The following is a 17,434-nucleotide window of genomic DNA, read 5'->3' as shown; positions in this document are numbered from 1 at the left end:
TTCGTCTGTAGCTGTCGTCTGTAACTGTCGTCTGTAGCTGTCATCTGTAACGGTCATCTGTAACTGTCATGTATAACTGTCATCTGTAACTGTTGTCTGTAGCTGTTGTCTGTAACTATCATCTGTATCTGTCGTCTGTAACTGTTGTGTCTCAGCTGTATCTAAATCAATTTTATTTGAGTTCCCTTTTCATTTTCCCTTACATGATTGTGTTAATCAGGAGTCAAGGCCTCTCCTAAAAGCACTTCAATATTGTATTTGAAATAAACCTCTTAACATGTTATACCATTGTCCATTTTAGGTGGCGTGCAAACATGATATTACAGAAGGTGCCCCAGGATGAGCGGCCAGCCTTACAGCTCAAGTGTTCGGCACATTCCATGCTCCGGGGCCAGAGATCCGAGTGGGGCATGAGAAGGAAGTGGGAAGGAAATTATTTGGCTACCGTAAGAGTTTGGGTTATTTTGTTAAATGTTGAATATTGTTAAGTTCACATTGCTCTATTTGGTCTGGAAAAAGAAAGACAAAGGAGGGAAAATAACTGGGAATTGTTAGTATTGTTCAGAATTTTAAATTACATTTGTCCATTCAGCGCTACAGTGAACAGCCCACTCATTGCTTTGTGGACAGAGATCGGAATAGAACATGCAGAATATAGGGAAGAGATTCACATGGCTACCAGGCTACAGTTATAGATAATGTTTGATTCTTTCAAAAGCTAGTCCAAGTGTATGGCCTACTCAGTGCCCAAAGACTAAAGGTAGAAATGGTTGGTGTTGTTCACACTGTAGAATGTTTTGTTTTGAACTCCTTGCTTGCTCAAGTGTCTGGTTTACAAGGCATTCAGGGCAAAAGTGGGAATACAAACAAAAAGCAACAGAATGTGGCCTGTTTTTAAGCTGAATGTTATTTGTTGTTTTTTAAATAGCAATGAATCATCATGAACACAAATAGGATGGGGTTAAGAAAGTGTGAGGAGTATTGTTATTCAATGTTATTCAGTGTACCGGTGCAATCTGATTTTAGTTGACCCACAGTATTCTCTCTTTTTTTCAGACCAAGGACAATGCGTCAACCATTGACTTTGTCACCAAAATGACCTCCCTCAAGTCCCACGATGGCTTCAACAAGGTGCTCTTCTCATCGTATTGTAAGAAGGTAGGAAAGCCTCTTTTTCAAGATAATAGCTTACCTGTGGTAAATGAGAAAATGGGAAAATGTGCTAAATGTGAACATTTTATACACCAACAGGAGAGACATATAGACTAAAAGTTTTTTTCATTATTACACTTTTCATAATTTTGTGCTTTTGAAATAAAATATTAAGCCAAATCTAAAAAAAATCAGCTTAAGTTTTTTTGGACTTGACAATAGGTATTATCATACTGTATGCATCTTTATTTTAACCTGCAATGCAATTATTTTACAAATTGTCATCTCATAATGACATATCAAAGTGCAGTAAAATATGATTCCCCTGTTTTTCCCCAGGTGAACAAGCACAACCAGTGTGCAGATCGTGCAATCGTGATTACAGACAGGGGCATTTACAAGCTGGATCCAAAAAAGAAATACAAGCCTATGCGTTCAATCATTCCCCTACAACAGGTAATAGCAATACAGTGATTGATTGATTTATTGATTGATTTGTTGATTGGAAATAATAATACTTAAGTAACAATCCAAAATAAAACTACAATGTACGAGCCCATGAATGTTATCATTCCTCTGCAACAGGAAATAGCAATACATTGATTGATTGATTGATCTATTGATTGAAAATTCTAGACCTCTGATAGCAGTCCAATTAAGAAGTACAATGTAGATGTACAAGCTCATGCTCGCCAGCAGGGTAACGCCAAAAAAATTATGGTTGTTTGATTGATTGATTGATTGATTGGTTGATTGATTGGTTTGTTGGTTGGTTGATTGTTGATTGGTTGGTTGGTTGATTTGATTGATTGATTGATTGATTGATTGATTGACTGACTACAATTTTATTACAATTTGACAATCAGACAATGGTCCCTTGGAGAACTACAAGCCTATCATGAAATTGTGCCATTCCAGCAAGTAACAAGCAATACAAATAAAATGTTATTTCTATCCATATTACATCCACATCACAGGTCTTGCAGTGAGCCCAGAACCACTGACAGCTTTTGGTGTGTTTTACATATCCATACCAGTCTAAAGATGCTTAACAAAATGTTTTACATATCCATTCAAGGTCACAGGACTTACAGTTAGCCCTGATGTGGACCAACTGATAGTTTTCAAGCTTACTGATGGAAATGACCTTGTCATTTGTTTGAACTCGCCCAGCCACGAGGAGCGAGTAGGAGAAGTCGTTGGCATTATGGCAAGGATATGGGAAACGTAAGTATTGTAAAATTTATGCTATATTGAAGCATTGCGCACATATCAATGTCAGACGTGTAGATGACTGTACGCATATATGCAGTTGAAATAGGGGCTGAAGGGGTTAATATGCCGTCTGTCAACGATCTTCCGAATACCAAATTGGCCCTAGCTACGTGCCTTACTGTTAAACATTGGAAGTGGTCAAAGTTTAATTTATATTAAGAAATTGTTCATTTTTTATACTGCTTAAACATATTGAAACTTTATTTTGCAAAATTTTAGAGTGATCCACAGTCAACTTCAGTTCACCGTATCCAAGCAACCAACGTGTAACCTTGGAAACAAGTCCCGACAATTGGCCATAAAGAGCACCGCAGCGAACGGAGGACCAGTGTTTAAGAAAGATGGACAAGTGCTGGCATTGTTTTGGCCTAGCGCCACATAGTGGCAAGATTGGTTTTAAGTTGGGTGTAGCAGCAATAGGTTTTAAGTGAAGTGTAGCGAGGTTGATTTTAGGTGAAGTGTAGCGAGGGTTGAATTTTAAGTGAAGTGTATTTGGATTACATTTTTAATGAGCTTGTATATACATTATAAGTTGTAGAGAACAAAAAGTATGATACTGTTGTACATGTTGAAATGTATTCTATGAGCACCGAAGAAGTCATTTACGTCATGTACATAATTGATACTAGTTTGTCATGGTCCTTTGTGTTGATCTTGTCGTCGTTGTTATGCAAAACCTTTACACTTTGCTAAATCTTTAAAACAGTTCAAGATTTGAAATGAAACTTGTTACATTTGAAAGAAGGCCTATAACTATTCCTTTATTTATTGTCAAGTAATGCCCGTAAGACAAGAATTTTCTTTCGCCCATGGGGTTTTTCGTTATAATAGTACTGTAGGTTTTAAATAATTCGCGTTTGAAGTCTAGTACTGAAACTTTTGTAACTTTTACTGACCTTTTAATATGTAAGATTTTGATGATTTCTGATTAATAATATAAGGATTTGATTAACCTTTATGACTTTGTCTTACATTTGGGACAACACTCTTTCACATGTTTATTAACTTAGGTTATGTGTTGAGAACTGTTCAGACCTAAAAAAATATTTGTTTATGGTAAGATCCCAAAATTACAAGGTAGGGTTGGTAGGGATTTTTTTTTCACTATACTTCTTGTCAAATTGCAAATAGCGCTATTTCTTGCAAATGTCACTCATAAATCGCTGTTGTCATGGAACGTTGTCATGGAACTCATTACTGTCAAAAATTAATGACAGTTTGTTAGAAAATGTGTTTGTAGTAGGTAGACCAGTGTTTCTTTTTATTTATTTTTTGAATTTTTTTACACGGGTTGGTGGCTTTTATTAGGTAGGGTCAGGTTTCCGGCAACAAGCAATTTTTTAGGCCTCACAATTCTACACACCTTAAATGTTTGCTCGATTGAAGTTAATTATGAATGACTCACAATAGGCCTACAGCTTTATGTTGTTAAGTGATATTCTGGCCTTTGAATGTTGGTAAGTATTACGGTAAGATCAATAAACTTTGAATAAAATGTCACTACTGTACAGGTTTTTATTATTGAAGTTAAGAAATTTTTCAAAATTTAGACGTTGTATTTGAAATTTATTAAATGCGTAATGATTTGATCAAACAAACATGAGTTTGCTTTCAGCTTTTGATTTTTAAACGTTGCAACTGAATGCCTTCATCTTTACTTATAAACAAAATGATATTTCCTTAGCCATGTAAAGGTGAAAAGTTTGAGGATTAAAATACTTTTTGATAAGAAATGGAATACTACATATATCTATAATCAAGTGTCAGTTATAACATTTTTTTCAAAAGCTGGAAGAAATGATCTGTTCGAGTGCTTTAAGGGATTGTGTTATACATTGACATCAAACTGCTTTATCCATCAAATAAGCATTAAAACACTTGATTTTGGCCAAACTATATGAATATTCTAGCATACCGTATCAGCACTGAGTGATAAATGCATTTTAAGAGCAAAGCTTGAACCCCAATATGGTTGCCTGAGCGCCATATATCCCATATCGGGCCACTAACAAACACCAAAATGTATATATCACGTTGACATCCTGTTTTCATTGATCTATTTATGGGAAGGGTTTCATTATTCATCAGAATCCGAAAAAAAGACACCAATTTGGCACACTATATGTTAGTGACAAAATATGGAAAAATTTGGGGCCACCGCGTGACCAGTTCTGGACCAAAAGTATTGCGTCAATCATGTTGGAGGCGTGATACAAACAGTTAGAGTCATTCTACTACGGGTAATGATTTACAATAGTCGCATTCGGGCCATGAACTTTTCTACTCAGAAGTAGCTTTTTGCCAATCTATAAGACACTATCTTTAAATAAGATGCTAAGATATTGACCAATGTACAAAATTAGCATAGACAAGTGTTTCAATGAATGAAATGAATAGAACTTGATTGTTGAACTGTTTTGATATACATTTTTGCCTTTATGACTTATAAATGAGTTAAATTGGTGTTGTAAATTATTTGCTTAATTTGGCCTTACAATAATTTCTGTTTAGCTTTTAAACTTAAGCCTAAAGTGATTTGCTGTTGTTGGGTGTTTTGAAAATTGATTAGAAAATACTATTTTGGTGCATTGATGTTGGACATTTTTGAAGTGGTTAAATTGTTTTTTGTGTACATTGTGATATGGTTATAAATCTACATACAGTTTGCTTTCATAATGGTTTATTGTAGGCCTGGTGCCGGTTTATACATGCATGTTGCAAATATTTATAATTCGCTTTTTTCCTCATCAGATTCTGTCTTTCTAAGAATGAAGTTGAGGTTTTGTCATAGCCTTCCATGGCGTTGTTGTTGTGGATGGTGACCTTAGCCATTCAAGGTATTCAAATGAAACTTGGTATGCATTGATACAACATAAAAAAAAACCACACAGATGTACAGCAAGGCACCTAACTATGGCATTAATAATTGTTGTGTTATGTCCCTTTTTTGACTGACAACAACAACAACAACAACAACAGATGAGAGTTTGTGTTGGCTCCGGGTTCCTCTTGTTTTATATACTGTATGTTTTTATTTTGGTGGCATTACCATAACTTTTCAAACAATTTTTTTTTTCGGCTTGTTAGACTACTATGGTCTCATCGCATTAACTCTTCCATATATGTGTAACGGTGGATTATTTATTATTATATTTTAACTTCTGCTTCTGTAAAAAAGCCATTAGATCAAAACATGTATGTTGTCACCATGTCATTACTATTGTGATAAGAATTATTCCATATTGAAATATTTTATATACATATATATAATTAAAGAATAATTTGTTCGGCCTTAAAGCTGGTCCCTCCAAGATTTACCCTTTTGACATTTTTTTTATTTTTTGTCTTTCAATGAGCCAAATTTTGCATAAATACCTTACAACCAGTGATGTAAGACTGCTGACAAAACATCATATCGCAGGTTTTCATATTTTTTGTTTGAAAAATTGCTGTTTTATGTCTACAAGCGTTACTAACACTTTAAGAAAAATGCATAAAACATCAGTGTTTGAACATAAATATGAAAACCTAAGATCTAATTTTTTGTCAGCAGTCTTATATCATTAGTTTCCATGAATTTTCGCAAAATTAGCTTGTTCAAAGACAAAACATATAAAGTTGTCAAATGGTTTAATCTGTGAGAGTGCAGCTTTAACAACATAATGAGGTTTGAGTAGCTAGGTAGGGCTCTTTGTTATTTACTTCCTAACAGCTTATTTTTTTTTGTAATGAAAAATTAAAAAAAAGTTATGCCCACCCAACAGGCTAAAGAACTTTTGGATTATATGTATTTTTGTGAGTGGGGTCATGTCAGGCCGAATGAACTATTCAGTGTGGCCTCATGGTCGTTTGATTTGCTTTATTAATATGTAAGTGATAGCCAGTTAACTTTCTAAACAGGGTGTATCAATGTTGTAAACTTGCTTCTGTGTATTTATACATAGCTTTTTGTCATTTTTATGTTCACTGTATAAATTATTTACATGTAGTTATTTTAATACGAGCGCTAATATTGGCAGAAGAAAAAGATATCTGTAGTTAGTCTAACTTCCTCTAATATATTATTAACACGCGTATGACCAAAGTGATATTTATAAGTGGTAGGAATAAACATCTTGAAATTAAATGTTTATTTGATTTCAAAGGAAAACTCATTTTTAGACTGTCAGCTGCAAGCCGACAGTCTTTAGAGAGCGGTATTTCAGAAACGCGGCTAGTCGCCTGACACGACATATTGAACATGAATATATTAATACACACCACCTCGGCACCTGCGTAGCAACAGAACTACTTAAGTGGATGTGGGGCATCAAGTACTTGCTTATGTGTATTTTTTTAGTTTTTCACGCCCACTGCACATTGAACTAAAAATCTTGGTTATTTTTTGTACCTTTGATTATAAGATCGAACATAATTTTAAGTTATTTCTTCTGTACATAATTATTATTAAACTAGAAATTGACCTTTAATTTGATGTATTAAATTAAATGTCTAATTAACCAGTCAAAATTATGATTAACCTTTTATAGGTAATCTAAATATAGAATTGGACTTAAATAAAATTAATCATCTTTATTTAAGAAAATATTTACTGTAATTAAGCCTAGTTCAATGTCTTCACTGTGTGTTTTATTAGAGCAGCTAGTTTATCATATGTTTTGAAATTAGGATTTGAAATCCACATCCATTTCATTTCTTTCTTGCGAGCCGTCTGTGTACTTTAAATATATGATGTTCTATGTAGCTTAGACATGGAAAATTACATATCAGAATTTATGCAGATTTTATTTTGGAATATAATAATTTTATTTTGGAATATAAATTTTTTATTTTTCCCCTTGTCTCAATGACTTATGCATAATCTTAAATAGATCTGATGAAATTATTGTAAAATGAATAGTGCCTTTGAAAAAGTACTTTTTGTCAGGAGAGTTGCAGGTTGGCTTTCTGATTCAGTTAAGCCATGGTGACTTTCAAGTGCCTTTTTAATTCGTAGCCATGACAAGCAAAATAGATTAAAGTCTGATAAAAAAAATAATGATTAAAACCGGTGACTAAAAAGCTAAGACAACGGTACATGACAAGTACATGTATATCATACAATGTAATCAGTTATGTTATTCAACTATATTGTGTACTTTATATACTATTATGGAAATTTGCAAAATGATGACTTTTGTACATAAGTGTATTTGGGCAAAACTGGACCTCTTATTTATTATGTCTGTAAATATTGTCTTGTTTTATAAGTGACATCCTATCAATTGATCAGCAGGAAATTGTAAAAGATTTTGGATTGGTCAAAATTATCTAAAATGTTTGTTGATTGGTAATATTTATCCAATAAGAACTACTAACCAATCAAATTCATTTACTGAGTCAGCTTAGACTGTTGGTTGGTTTCTGTTGTTTTGTTGTCTTTTTTTTAATATAAGAAAAAAGTTGTAGAAAATATTGTGTTGAAAAACATGATGGTGTTCACATCATTGTTGTTGTGGTCATGCTAAGCTTAATGTTGACTTTTGACTTTGAAACCGTAAACATTAAACACGTCCACACAGTGACAATACCTTGACCCCTATTTCTCGAAACTTCTCAAGTCACTTATAACAGGATTAAGCTAATCTCACTATTTTTATTTCCTATAATTTGTGTTATATAATATTTTGTTTTGAGATTTTAGATTTTAAATAGGAAATATGTTTATGATAATCAGAATTAACAATTTTTCATTCATCAAAATCAAATTTAAGTATGTATTTTGGCTAAGTGAAATAAGGTACTTAAGCCTGTTATGCTTAAGAAGTTTCGAGAAATTGGGGCCAGCTGTGTAGCATTTGTTTATTTTTGGAGTCAAGCTTAATTGCTTATGAAGTTATAGACATTGTTTTAATTGGACCAGTCAACTGGCATCAGTGCTCCAAGCACTGTTAATTGTTAACTGTTGCTGCTTTTCTTAGCCTTATTCAAATGCCTGTGTTTAATTGTTATATTTTCAATGCTTCCATTTTTAGGTGATATATTTGTGTAGTATTCTTGTTATTAGATGTAGTCGTTGATGGTGGCAGAGTTTGATTTTCCCTACATAGTAGGTACCAGTAGCCAATTGTATAAAACTGGTTCACTCTTTTAATTGGTCAAAGATACCAAAAATGGTTATTGATTGGTCAATATTAACCAATCAATTCTTTTAAATTTTCAAAATGGCCGCAGGATAACCAGTGAACAAGTTGACCTGGCTTTATACAATTGTATGCAGTAGATTTATGAATACAGTTATACAATCAATGATTAGTTCTCTTAGGAATAAAATAATGATATATGTAGTAAAAACTTCTAAGTCAGTATTGGAAATGCTGTGTTCTAATAAAAAATCAAATGTACATTAAATGTTACTTGTAAGATAAATTTGGATAAACGTCTTGTTTTGGAATTGTTACCAATTTTGTAATTATATTTACGAAATGTTCTTCATTTTTCATCGAGGACAAATAGGTCACTAACTTCTTGAGTCTAAGTTTAAGACTTATATGTCATTAATTATCTTTAATGTATTATTTACAGAGAATGTGTAAATAATTGTTGAACATTTTATGTGCAACATATATGACCAGTTTTACCATAATTGCTCTGCTAAAAACAATCATATAATGAATTAGAGATTAGCAGATTTGAGTGTTGAGTCTCGAATTCAGAATCCAGATTGACATTAGTGAATTCAGACCCAGGGCTGTTATTCAATATTGGTCTTAATTGGATCTAAGAACGATGTAGCTAATCAGATTTTTGGTTATTAATAACTGACCAATAGAGTGAATGAAGTCAATGATGTATGATCATAAGATTTACTTAAATTGGATATTGCATTCAACCCCAGTATTTTTGAAGTATCTCTTTCTTTTGAAAACAACCTTTATTGGAAGCAAAGGTTATCAATCTTTGATTGTATACTTACAAACTTATATACTAGTTATTTACTAATATTTCATGGACAAAAGTGAGTTTGTATGAATCTGTTTAGGCTTTAAGCATTGATTTCTTTAAGAATGCTTTTCTAAACTTTAAGCTCTTTCATTTTCATTCCTAGAAAAGGAAATCAGTAGATAATGGGACGATTGTTCTGAACTTTATTGCAGTTAACAATGTGATTAAGAACATTGTTGTAAATTTTTAAGCGTGAAATTTGTTGATAATGTGCTCAAATATTTAAATAAAATGTACAGATGAAATTGTTGTCTTAAATCTTGTTAAGAACACAGCAGATCTTAAGTGTATCCATTAAATATCCAGAGCGGTAGAGATTTAAAACTTAACAACAATGACGTTTACAACATTGTTTTTCTTAACAAAGTTTTGAACAGTCAGCCCATTGAATAGATACGCTATGATTAAAAGTACATGGAAAATATTTTCCAGGATAAAAATCAACCCTTTGTTATGACACACATGGAATGAAATTCATTTGTGATATGAAATCTTGCCAGCAAATTCAGTAATATGTATTTTATAACTGCAATGGATTTGCATACAAGAAATTTAGCAAATTAACAGACATAATTTAAAAGAAACCATCTTGATATTTTAAATTGAATGGAAATTTATTTTTGCTGAGTAAACTTTTGTTAAAACTTTTTACATGTTTGTGAAATATATTATTTGAACACTGTTTTTGTATTTATACATGTATATGTATTTTACATTTTTGTGTGTTTTAAGAAGTTTTTTGTACAAGTTTTTACAGGATTATAATACCCATAGTATGGTTTGATAAGCCTTCTGGCTCTGATGTCAGTTAACACTAAATAGGTCATTTTTTCAAGAAAAATAAATATCAAAGTAATTTTGATTAGGTTGCAAAATATTTTTATCAATTAAGTTTCTGAAAATATTTGTATATGATTATTTTTTATGATATTTTAACTGTTAAACAGTTGTTATTTTTTCTATGCACAAGAGAAACTTTGTCAAGGCCTTAATTTCCTCTGAGAGCTAAATAACTGGTAATAACTAAGTCAAGCATATATTCTTTTACCTTGGCATGTAATTTTGATAGTATGAAAAAAAATAATCTTGAATTATTAACATGTTGTACATGTAGGGTTTATTTCTGTCAAATTTATGAAATATCCATTGAATATTCCTACAAATTTTCCACCAAATTCAGTTATTACTTGACATATTTTATCACCAAACAGGGATCACGAATGGATTTCGCTTTTATATGTTACAGAAAAAAATCCAATTGTTATTATGCGAAGTGCTTATTTTTTGTTCATATGACACGGTCTGTATATATTATATTGCATTGTTACTTATTATGGTGGCTTAATGTGTATTCTGTCATATTATTTGTAAATCATATACATTGTAATTATTATATTTTTATTGCCAGACACTATTAAAAGCGAGTCAAGTATTTATTAGTTGTGTTTTCTGTATACGGACATAACAGTGGGGTGTCAAAAAGGCCTGTGCCAAAACAACCCGGTCCAAATAGGTCCAGTCCAAAACAATCCTGTCCGAAAAGACCAAGTGCCAAAACAACAGGTCCAAATATGTCCAGTCCAAAACAATCCTGTCCGAAAAGACCAAGTGCCAAAACAACCTGGTCCAAATATGTCCAGTACCAAAACAATCCTGTCCGAAAAGACCAAGTGCCAAAACAACCTGGTCCAAATAGGTCGAGTACCAAAACAATCCAGTCCGAAAAGACCAAGTGCCAAAACAATCCGGTCCAAAAAGAGCAAGTGCCAAAACAACCCGGTCCAAATAAGTCGAGTACCAAAACAACTCGGTTCAAAAAGGCCCAGCGCCAAAACAACCTGTTTCAAAAAGGCCCAATGCCAAAACAACCTGGTTCAAAAAGGCCCAGTGCCAAAACAACCCGGTTCAAAAAGGTCCAGAACCAGGAAGGCCCAGACCAAAAAGGTCCATTTCCAGGAGGACACGGTTCAAAAAGGCTCAATATTACTTGCCGAAATCACTTTATACAATTGACTTTCTATCGAGAATTTTAGCATTGGTGGTCATTCAATACAGAATTTATTAAACAAGTTTTACAATGTTTACGGTTTCATAAATTTCGTATTGAATGACTATGAATGAGATATTCCTTAATTCATTAATACTTATTTGATTATTTGCAACGTTTAATAAAAAAGAGTGATTTTGCGCTATGTTATCACATTAGATAATTATATATCAAAAATAAATAATGATGTTATTTTATGATGGTGATATCCTTTTAGAACACAATAATGCATTTAGTGACTTCTTAGGAACAAAATAAATATATCTTAGAATTATGAAAAATGTATAAATTTGAACCTCTTACACATTTTAAATCCTTCAATGTTGATATTTTTGTATTTCATTATATTTACATACCATTTTTTTCATGAATAAACATTTAATATAGGAAAAGCACTTTACCACACTATTTTCTGACTATTGACAATTTGTTTCCTTGTATAAAAAAGACATACTATAAATTCAGTCAAAAACCACAGTACTTTCAATGTCAATAAAGGATTGGTCGCACATTTCGTCTGATCATGCTGTGTGAAATAAGTCAGTAGGGCACATGTACAAAGGAAGTAACTTGCAATCATGCACGTATATCAATAGAAAGTAAACCTTTACTAGAGTTTACAGAGAATACACATACATAGAGATGCAATTATTCTATGCTTGATATTACGTGAAATGAGACAAAAATCTAGGTTGCTGACCTTCTTAGCAACCAATGACATCCTTAACTACAAATGACAACCTTAAGTAAATACCTACATTCCTGGTAACCAATGTCTTTCTTTACAACCAGTGATTACCTAAGCAATTAGATTATTCCCTAGCTTCCACTTACTTCGTTGTTAACCAATGACTCCCTTAGCAACCAATCACTTTCTTAACAGACATGATTTCCTAAGCAACCACTTACTTCTTAGTAACTGCCTACATCAACCTATGACGTCCTTAGCAACCTACAGTTATAATATATTTGTGAACATAACAGAGTCTCCAGAATTTATTTCTTCTTCACAAAACCTTAACAGTACTTCGATATCTATAATGTCTTTGCTCCTTTCGAAAAAACAGCCAGATCCACCTATGTATGACTATATTGACATTGCGCGTTATAAGCTACAATACTGTATTTGCGGTGCCTATAAACTTACACGTTCCAAGTAAACTATCAGTATGTTTGCCTATTACCCATACGTACATGCTCTGAAAAGGAAATGATCAAACATGCCATGCTGGTAGAGTGTAGGTCCTCATTGGCCTCTTGTTTTAGTGTAAATTTGCAAAATATGTATATTCTACGTCGTCCACACCAAAAGTAAATATTCCACGATAGGTTTTTACCCGCAAATAAGCTAGTTGTTATTTGTTCACAGGCAATATGGTACAGCTTTGATTAGTTATTTATAAATGATATTCTGGCTAGTTTGCAAAACAGGACATTTTTAACCAGAATATCAAAGACCCATATAGCCGAATATACTACAAAATAACGACAAATGCAAACATATCGCATTTTTTATAAATCAAAATTACAATCAAACTGTAGAAAATAAAATGATACCATTTAAACATTCAGTTTTTTTTACATTCTACATGCATTCATAACGTAACATTTTTTTATATTTAAAAACAACTTTAACATGCATTATACAGAGGGTTACAGAATATAGTATATGCTTAATAACATTATACTTATCAAATTTACACAATGTATCAAACTTTAATATAAGCTTGTATTTGGGTGAAAGTTATATTAACATTACACACGTATTCAGATTGAATTTATTCAACATATCTCTCACGCAATTGTTTTACAGCAACCGTTTGATTGTATACGCATATTAACTAGGAAATAATTTACATTTTCATTATATGGTTTGAGGGTAAAACATCAAGGAAAACTGATAACATATTTTATACACAAACAAGCTGATGTATGTATTATAATACATTAAATTATGTTAAGGTGTGTTGTTTGACAGTAATTTTATGGATTAAAACTATTTACACTTTTCAGGCAGGATTAAGCTTTGTAAGTACAATAGATATGTATACAGAATAATATTCGTCCTGACTTTTTTACAAAGTTATTATTTTGATATGTGTTTTAGTTGGAAACATGGTTAAGGGTTTGAAATATGACAAAACAAATTATATAATACGGGTAATCTAATTCAACTTGGTGCAGCAACAAAGACAAGGGCAAGCCCTGCGTACTTAACATTAATACAAAAAAAAAACTACAAGAGCAATACATTCTGGGAAAGAGATCCTCTCTTGGAGGACACAACAATGAAACCATAGGTTCGACTAATACGTTCATGGTTTGCGATCTAAATCATCGGCCCGGCGTAGGCAAAGATCTATTTCCAAAATTCATTCAATGATCACAAATGAGCAACACAAAATAAATAACTACAGTGTGTGCGAAGTACGGGTCGACCTTTTACGACCGTCAGTTGGTACTAAAACCACCATAATCTTGTTTAGAGCAATGCATACATCAATGAAAATACAATGGAAACTGCAGGGCAAAGTAAGTAGTTATGCACCAGTCAATTGTAACCACGGTCCCCCTAGGTCCGGGGAAAAGCGGGGACGAACAGATGGTAAAATCCCCGCCAAATGCCCCCGCACCCCAGGGACCCTAGGTAAGGCCCATTCCCCGCTATATTTAAAGCGAATACAAAACCACCGCACTCACCCGGCACTTCGGGGCCACCTGAAAGGTAAAAACACGGCCCATTTCCCCGGCTATCCCCGGTATACCCCCGGACCTCGGGGTCCGTGGTTACAATTGACTGGTGCATTAAAACTACAAAAAAATGACGCGAACACTGTTATGAGGCACGAGGGTAAGGCACATATACGAGGGTTGTCCCACTAAATCGTAGACTTTGTTGATTAAAAAAATATACGACGTCACATATGATAAATACTTTGCATCTAATTTATTCAATATATAACAAATAAAAGTCTGATAAACAAACCTTAGAAAAATCATTAGTTGTGATTAAAGTGTTATTACTTAAATATGCAATGCCTCCCTATGCCATGCCACCAAAACAAAGGACCACAATGGAAATAAGAGTTTTCTCTTTTTTGTGTCATCCTTGGTTCTGTGTGCCTGTCATGGCTATTGGTAATATCATGTATGTATAATGTTATTTACTATACATGTTGTTCATTTTAAATGTCCATGTATGTGCATTCCCTCCTGAAATAAATCTATTCTATCAATCTATGTTCTGAGAAGACATTTGCGTCAATTTCACCGGGAAAACGTCATATCGTATGACGATGCCGTTATTTTGACGTCTTTATGTTAAGTTTCAAACAATATTGACGTTATTACTGACAACGATACGCACGATAGTATTACATCATCACAAACTCGTACTAAACGGGAGACAACTCTTACATATAGTACATCATTTAACTGTTATAATTCTAAGCACGTTATCGTCATAATATCTTATTCCATTATGAAATCTCCTTTAATTTTATTACAATTTCAAGTCAGACGTAAACATTGTACTAGATCTGAAGTAATAAAGAAAAATGTAGTGTATTTGCAATGTTACTCAACTTAATATTATAACTATTATCGTCATTATTTTCTTTTGAGCATTGTTTTAAACATTATTGTGTGCCTTTTTCTAATCATGAATGTGTATGTACCATAATTGTGAATATTTGTAAATATTGTGTTTGTCTTTATGGGCCTAATAGCTTATTGGATTTTGAAAATAAACCTTCTTCTTCACATAATATAATGAAAATAATTACTAAATGAAAAAAAAATGGTATTTACGCTGAATGGATGCAAGGTTATAGAGTACAACAAATGCCAATTGATATATTTTGTACGTCAAACATGAACATTGAAATATCTAAGTATTTAGCTTAGAGTTCAAATATGATTAAATGAAATACATTGCGAAACTTAAGTTTCCAGTTTTAAAGACCCGACACTGGCACTGGACACTGACATCAGTTTTAATAACAACTTTCAAATAGACATGAACACACAGAAACATTGACACCATAGTTTAAACAAAGATTATGGGATAAATGTTTGCATCAACTTGAATATTAAAAGAAAATTAATAATAATAATAATAATAATAATAATAATAATTATAATAATAATAATAATAATAATAATAATAATAATAATAATAATAATTATTATTATAATTATAATAATCATAATCATCATCATCATCATAATAATGATTAAAATATTAATACGTAATGATAATAATTATGACAAGGAATTTCAATTAAATTCATTTCATACTATTCAAGTAAACAATGGCCACCGGCCCAAATTACACAATGAAAATCAATATAAAACATGGTATTGTATAACCTATTTATCATATTCAACATATGGTATACATAGATTGCTATTTTTTATTATTGTATAGTCGTTGTCAGTAAACATTGGAGAGTAGGTGACACTTCTTTATTGCTAAAACATCGTAACGAAATACCAAGAACTTCTGTTCTAGAAATAATTAACATTTTGGAAAACATGGCCTTGGATAGGTACATCGAAAAATAATATGATATTATTATATATGGTATACATTATTATAAAATTAACGTAAATAGTTTAAAATAAAATTGTTACATAATCTTGTTGCAAATAGTAGATTTATATTCGATAGTTTATTAAAGTCTCATCAATACAACCTATATACATCACATAATAAATATACCTTAAAACATGCATTGCCACTCAATGTATGAGTTATAACAGACCAGAGCACACAAAAAAATAATGCTTCACTTAACTAATACAACATCTAAAATCGATATATATATACAACACAAAGTAGTGCACACATATTGAATACCATATATCTATTTACAAAAGTAAGAAACTAGAAACCAATGCTTATCTTGTTTGCTAAATCTAACAAAATAAAATACTGAAAACATGAACGCGCACAATCGTGCATAATTAAAAAATGGGTGTAAAAATCGATTATCACCTCGGTCAGACCGTAGATGAACTGATTTTTATATAAAGCATTTATTTTTAGCTATACGTAAAATAACACAATAATTTAAGTTTTAGAATAACAACAACATTACTTACACAAATAAAACATCATATTATCGTTGCAGGGTTTGGCACTAAGTATTGACAACATGCTATTTGCTAAAATACAACTTATAACAAACTATCTTTATCAGACATACTTTGAAATAATGGATTAATTGTGTTCACCTTTTCTAACAATGGCATTCGTATATTATTATACAACCTACAATAGAATAACACATGCATTTCTGATTCAACAGAGTTGCAAAAAGGGCAAAGACGATCATTTAGGTCAAGTTTTTCATATCGGCCCGTTTCGACTCGAATAGGAGCTACCCCGCATCTAAATTTACTTAACGCTGCCCTATGTTTTGGCGGCAAATCAATTTACAATAATTTTCAACAGAATAGTTATTTTTATACTTGCAATAATTTCTTAACTTATTTCTACCCCTTCCACGTATACCTTCCGGTCTATTTATAGACTCGTGCCAATCATTGACATACGATGACATCATTTTATCATACAACTGGCTAACAACGGTGGATTTTGGTACATTGTCATTCACATTAGTAGATATATCTACGTCAAGGCTTAAAATTTTCTCACTTACATAATAAAACCAAGATTTGTTCTTACTACATGCCTTGCCGTTTGCCCAAAGTTTTATTCGTTTATAAACACGAGACACAGGTGTATTACACAACCTAGACCAATGTCCGACTATAGACTTCCACTGACAGATAATCGGTGGTACACATGCAATTTCGCCTGAAACAGCATCATTAGGTGTATTTCCCAAAGCCGAGAAAAAAAACGCATGGCTCTATTATGCACGGCGTTGATGAAGAAAAACGATTTTACACCCCAGATAGATGCACCGTAACTTATAATCGGCCAAACAATAGAGTCATATAATTTAG

At 32.3% G+C, this 17,434-nt stretch overlaps 2 protein-coding genes across 2 annotated transcripts in view; both read left to right on the top strand.

Moving 5' to 3' along the window:
- Positions 1 to 10,843, top strand: part of LOC128230807 (unconventional myosin-Id-like) — a 43,938-nt gene extending 33,095 nt beyond the window's left edge. Inside the window, exons 19-23 of the mRNA XM_052943252.1 lie at positions 302 to 446; positions 1,057 to 1,158; positions 1,492 to 1,608; positions 2,231 to 2,379; positions 2,647 to 10,843. Coding sequence (XP_052799212.1) covers positions 302 to 446; positions 1,057 to 1,158; positions 1,492 to 1,608; positions 2,231 to 2,379; positions 2,647 to 2,809 — 676 coding nt within the window. The 3' untranslated portion in view covers positions 2,810 to 10,843. The remainder of the gene's footprint in view (positions 1 to 301; positions 447 to 1,056; positions 1,159 to 1,491; positions 1,609 to 2,230; positions 2,380 to 2,646) is intronic.
- Positions 10,844 to 10,982: 139 nt separating this feature from the next.
- Positions 10,983 to 17,434, top strand: part of LOC128227483 (myeloperoxidase-like) — a 35,910-nt gene continuing 29,458 nt past the window's right edge. Inside the window, exon 1 of the mRNA XM_052938085.1 lies at positions 10,983 to 11,355. Within this exon, the coding sequence (XP_052794045.1) occupies positions 10,983 to 11,355 (373 nt within the window). The remainder of the gene's footprint in view (positions 11,356 to 17,434) is intronic.

Source organism: Mya arenaria, chromosome 1 (assembly GCF_026914265.1).
Source record: "Mya arenaria isolate MELC-2E11 chromosome 1, ASM2691426v1".
Taxonomy (NCBI): domain Eukaryota; kingdom Metazoa; phylum Mollusca; class Bivalvia; order Myida; family Myidae; genus Mya; species Mya arenaria.
The sequence above is the reverse complement of the archived record's forward strand: the minus strand, read 5'-3'. Positions and strand labels throughout refer to the sequence as shown.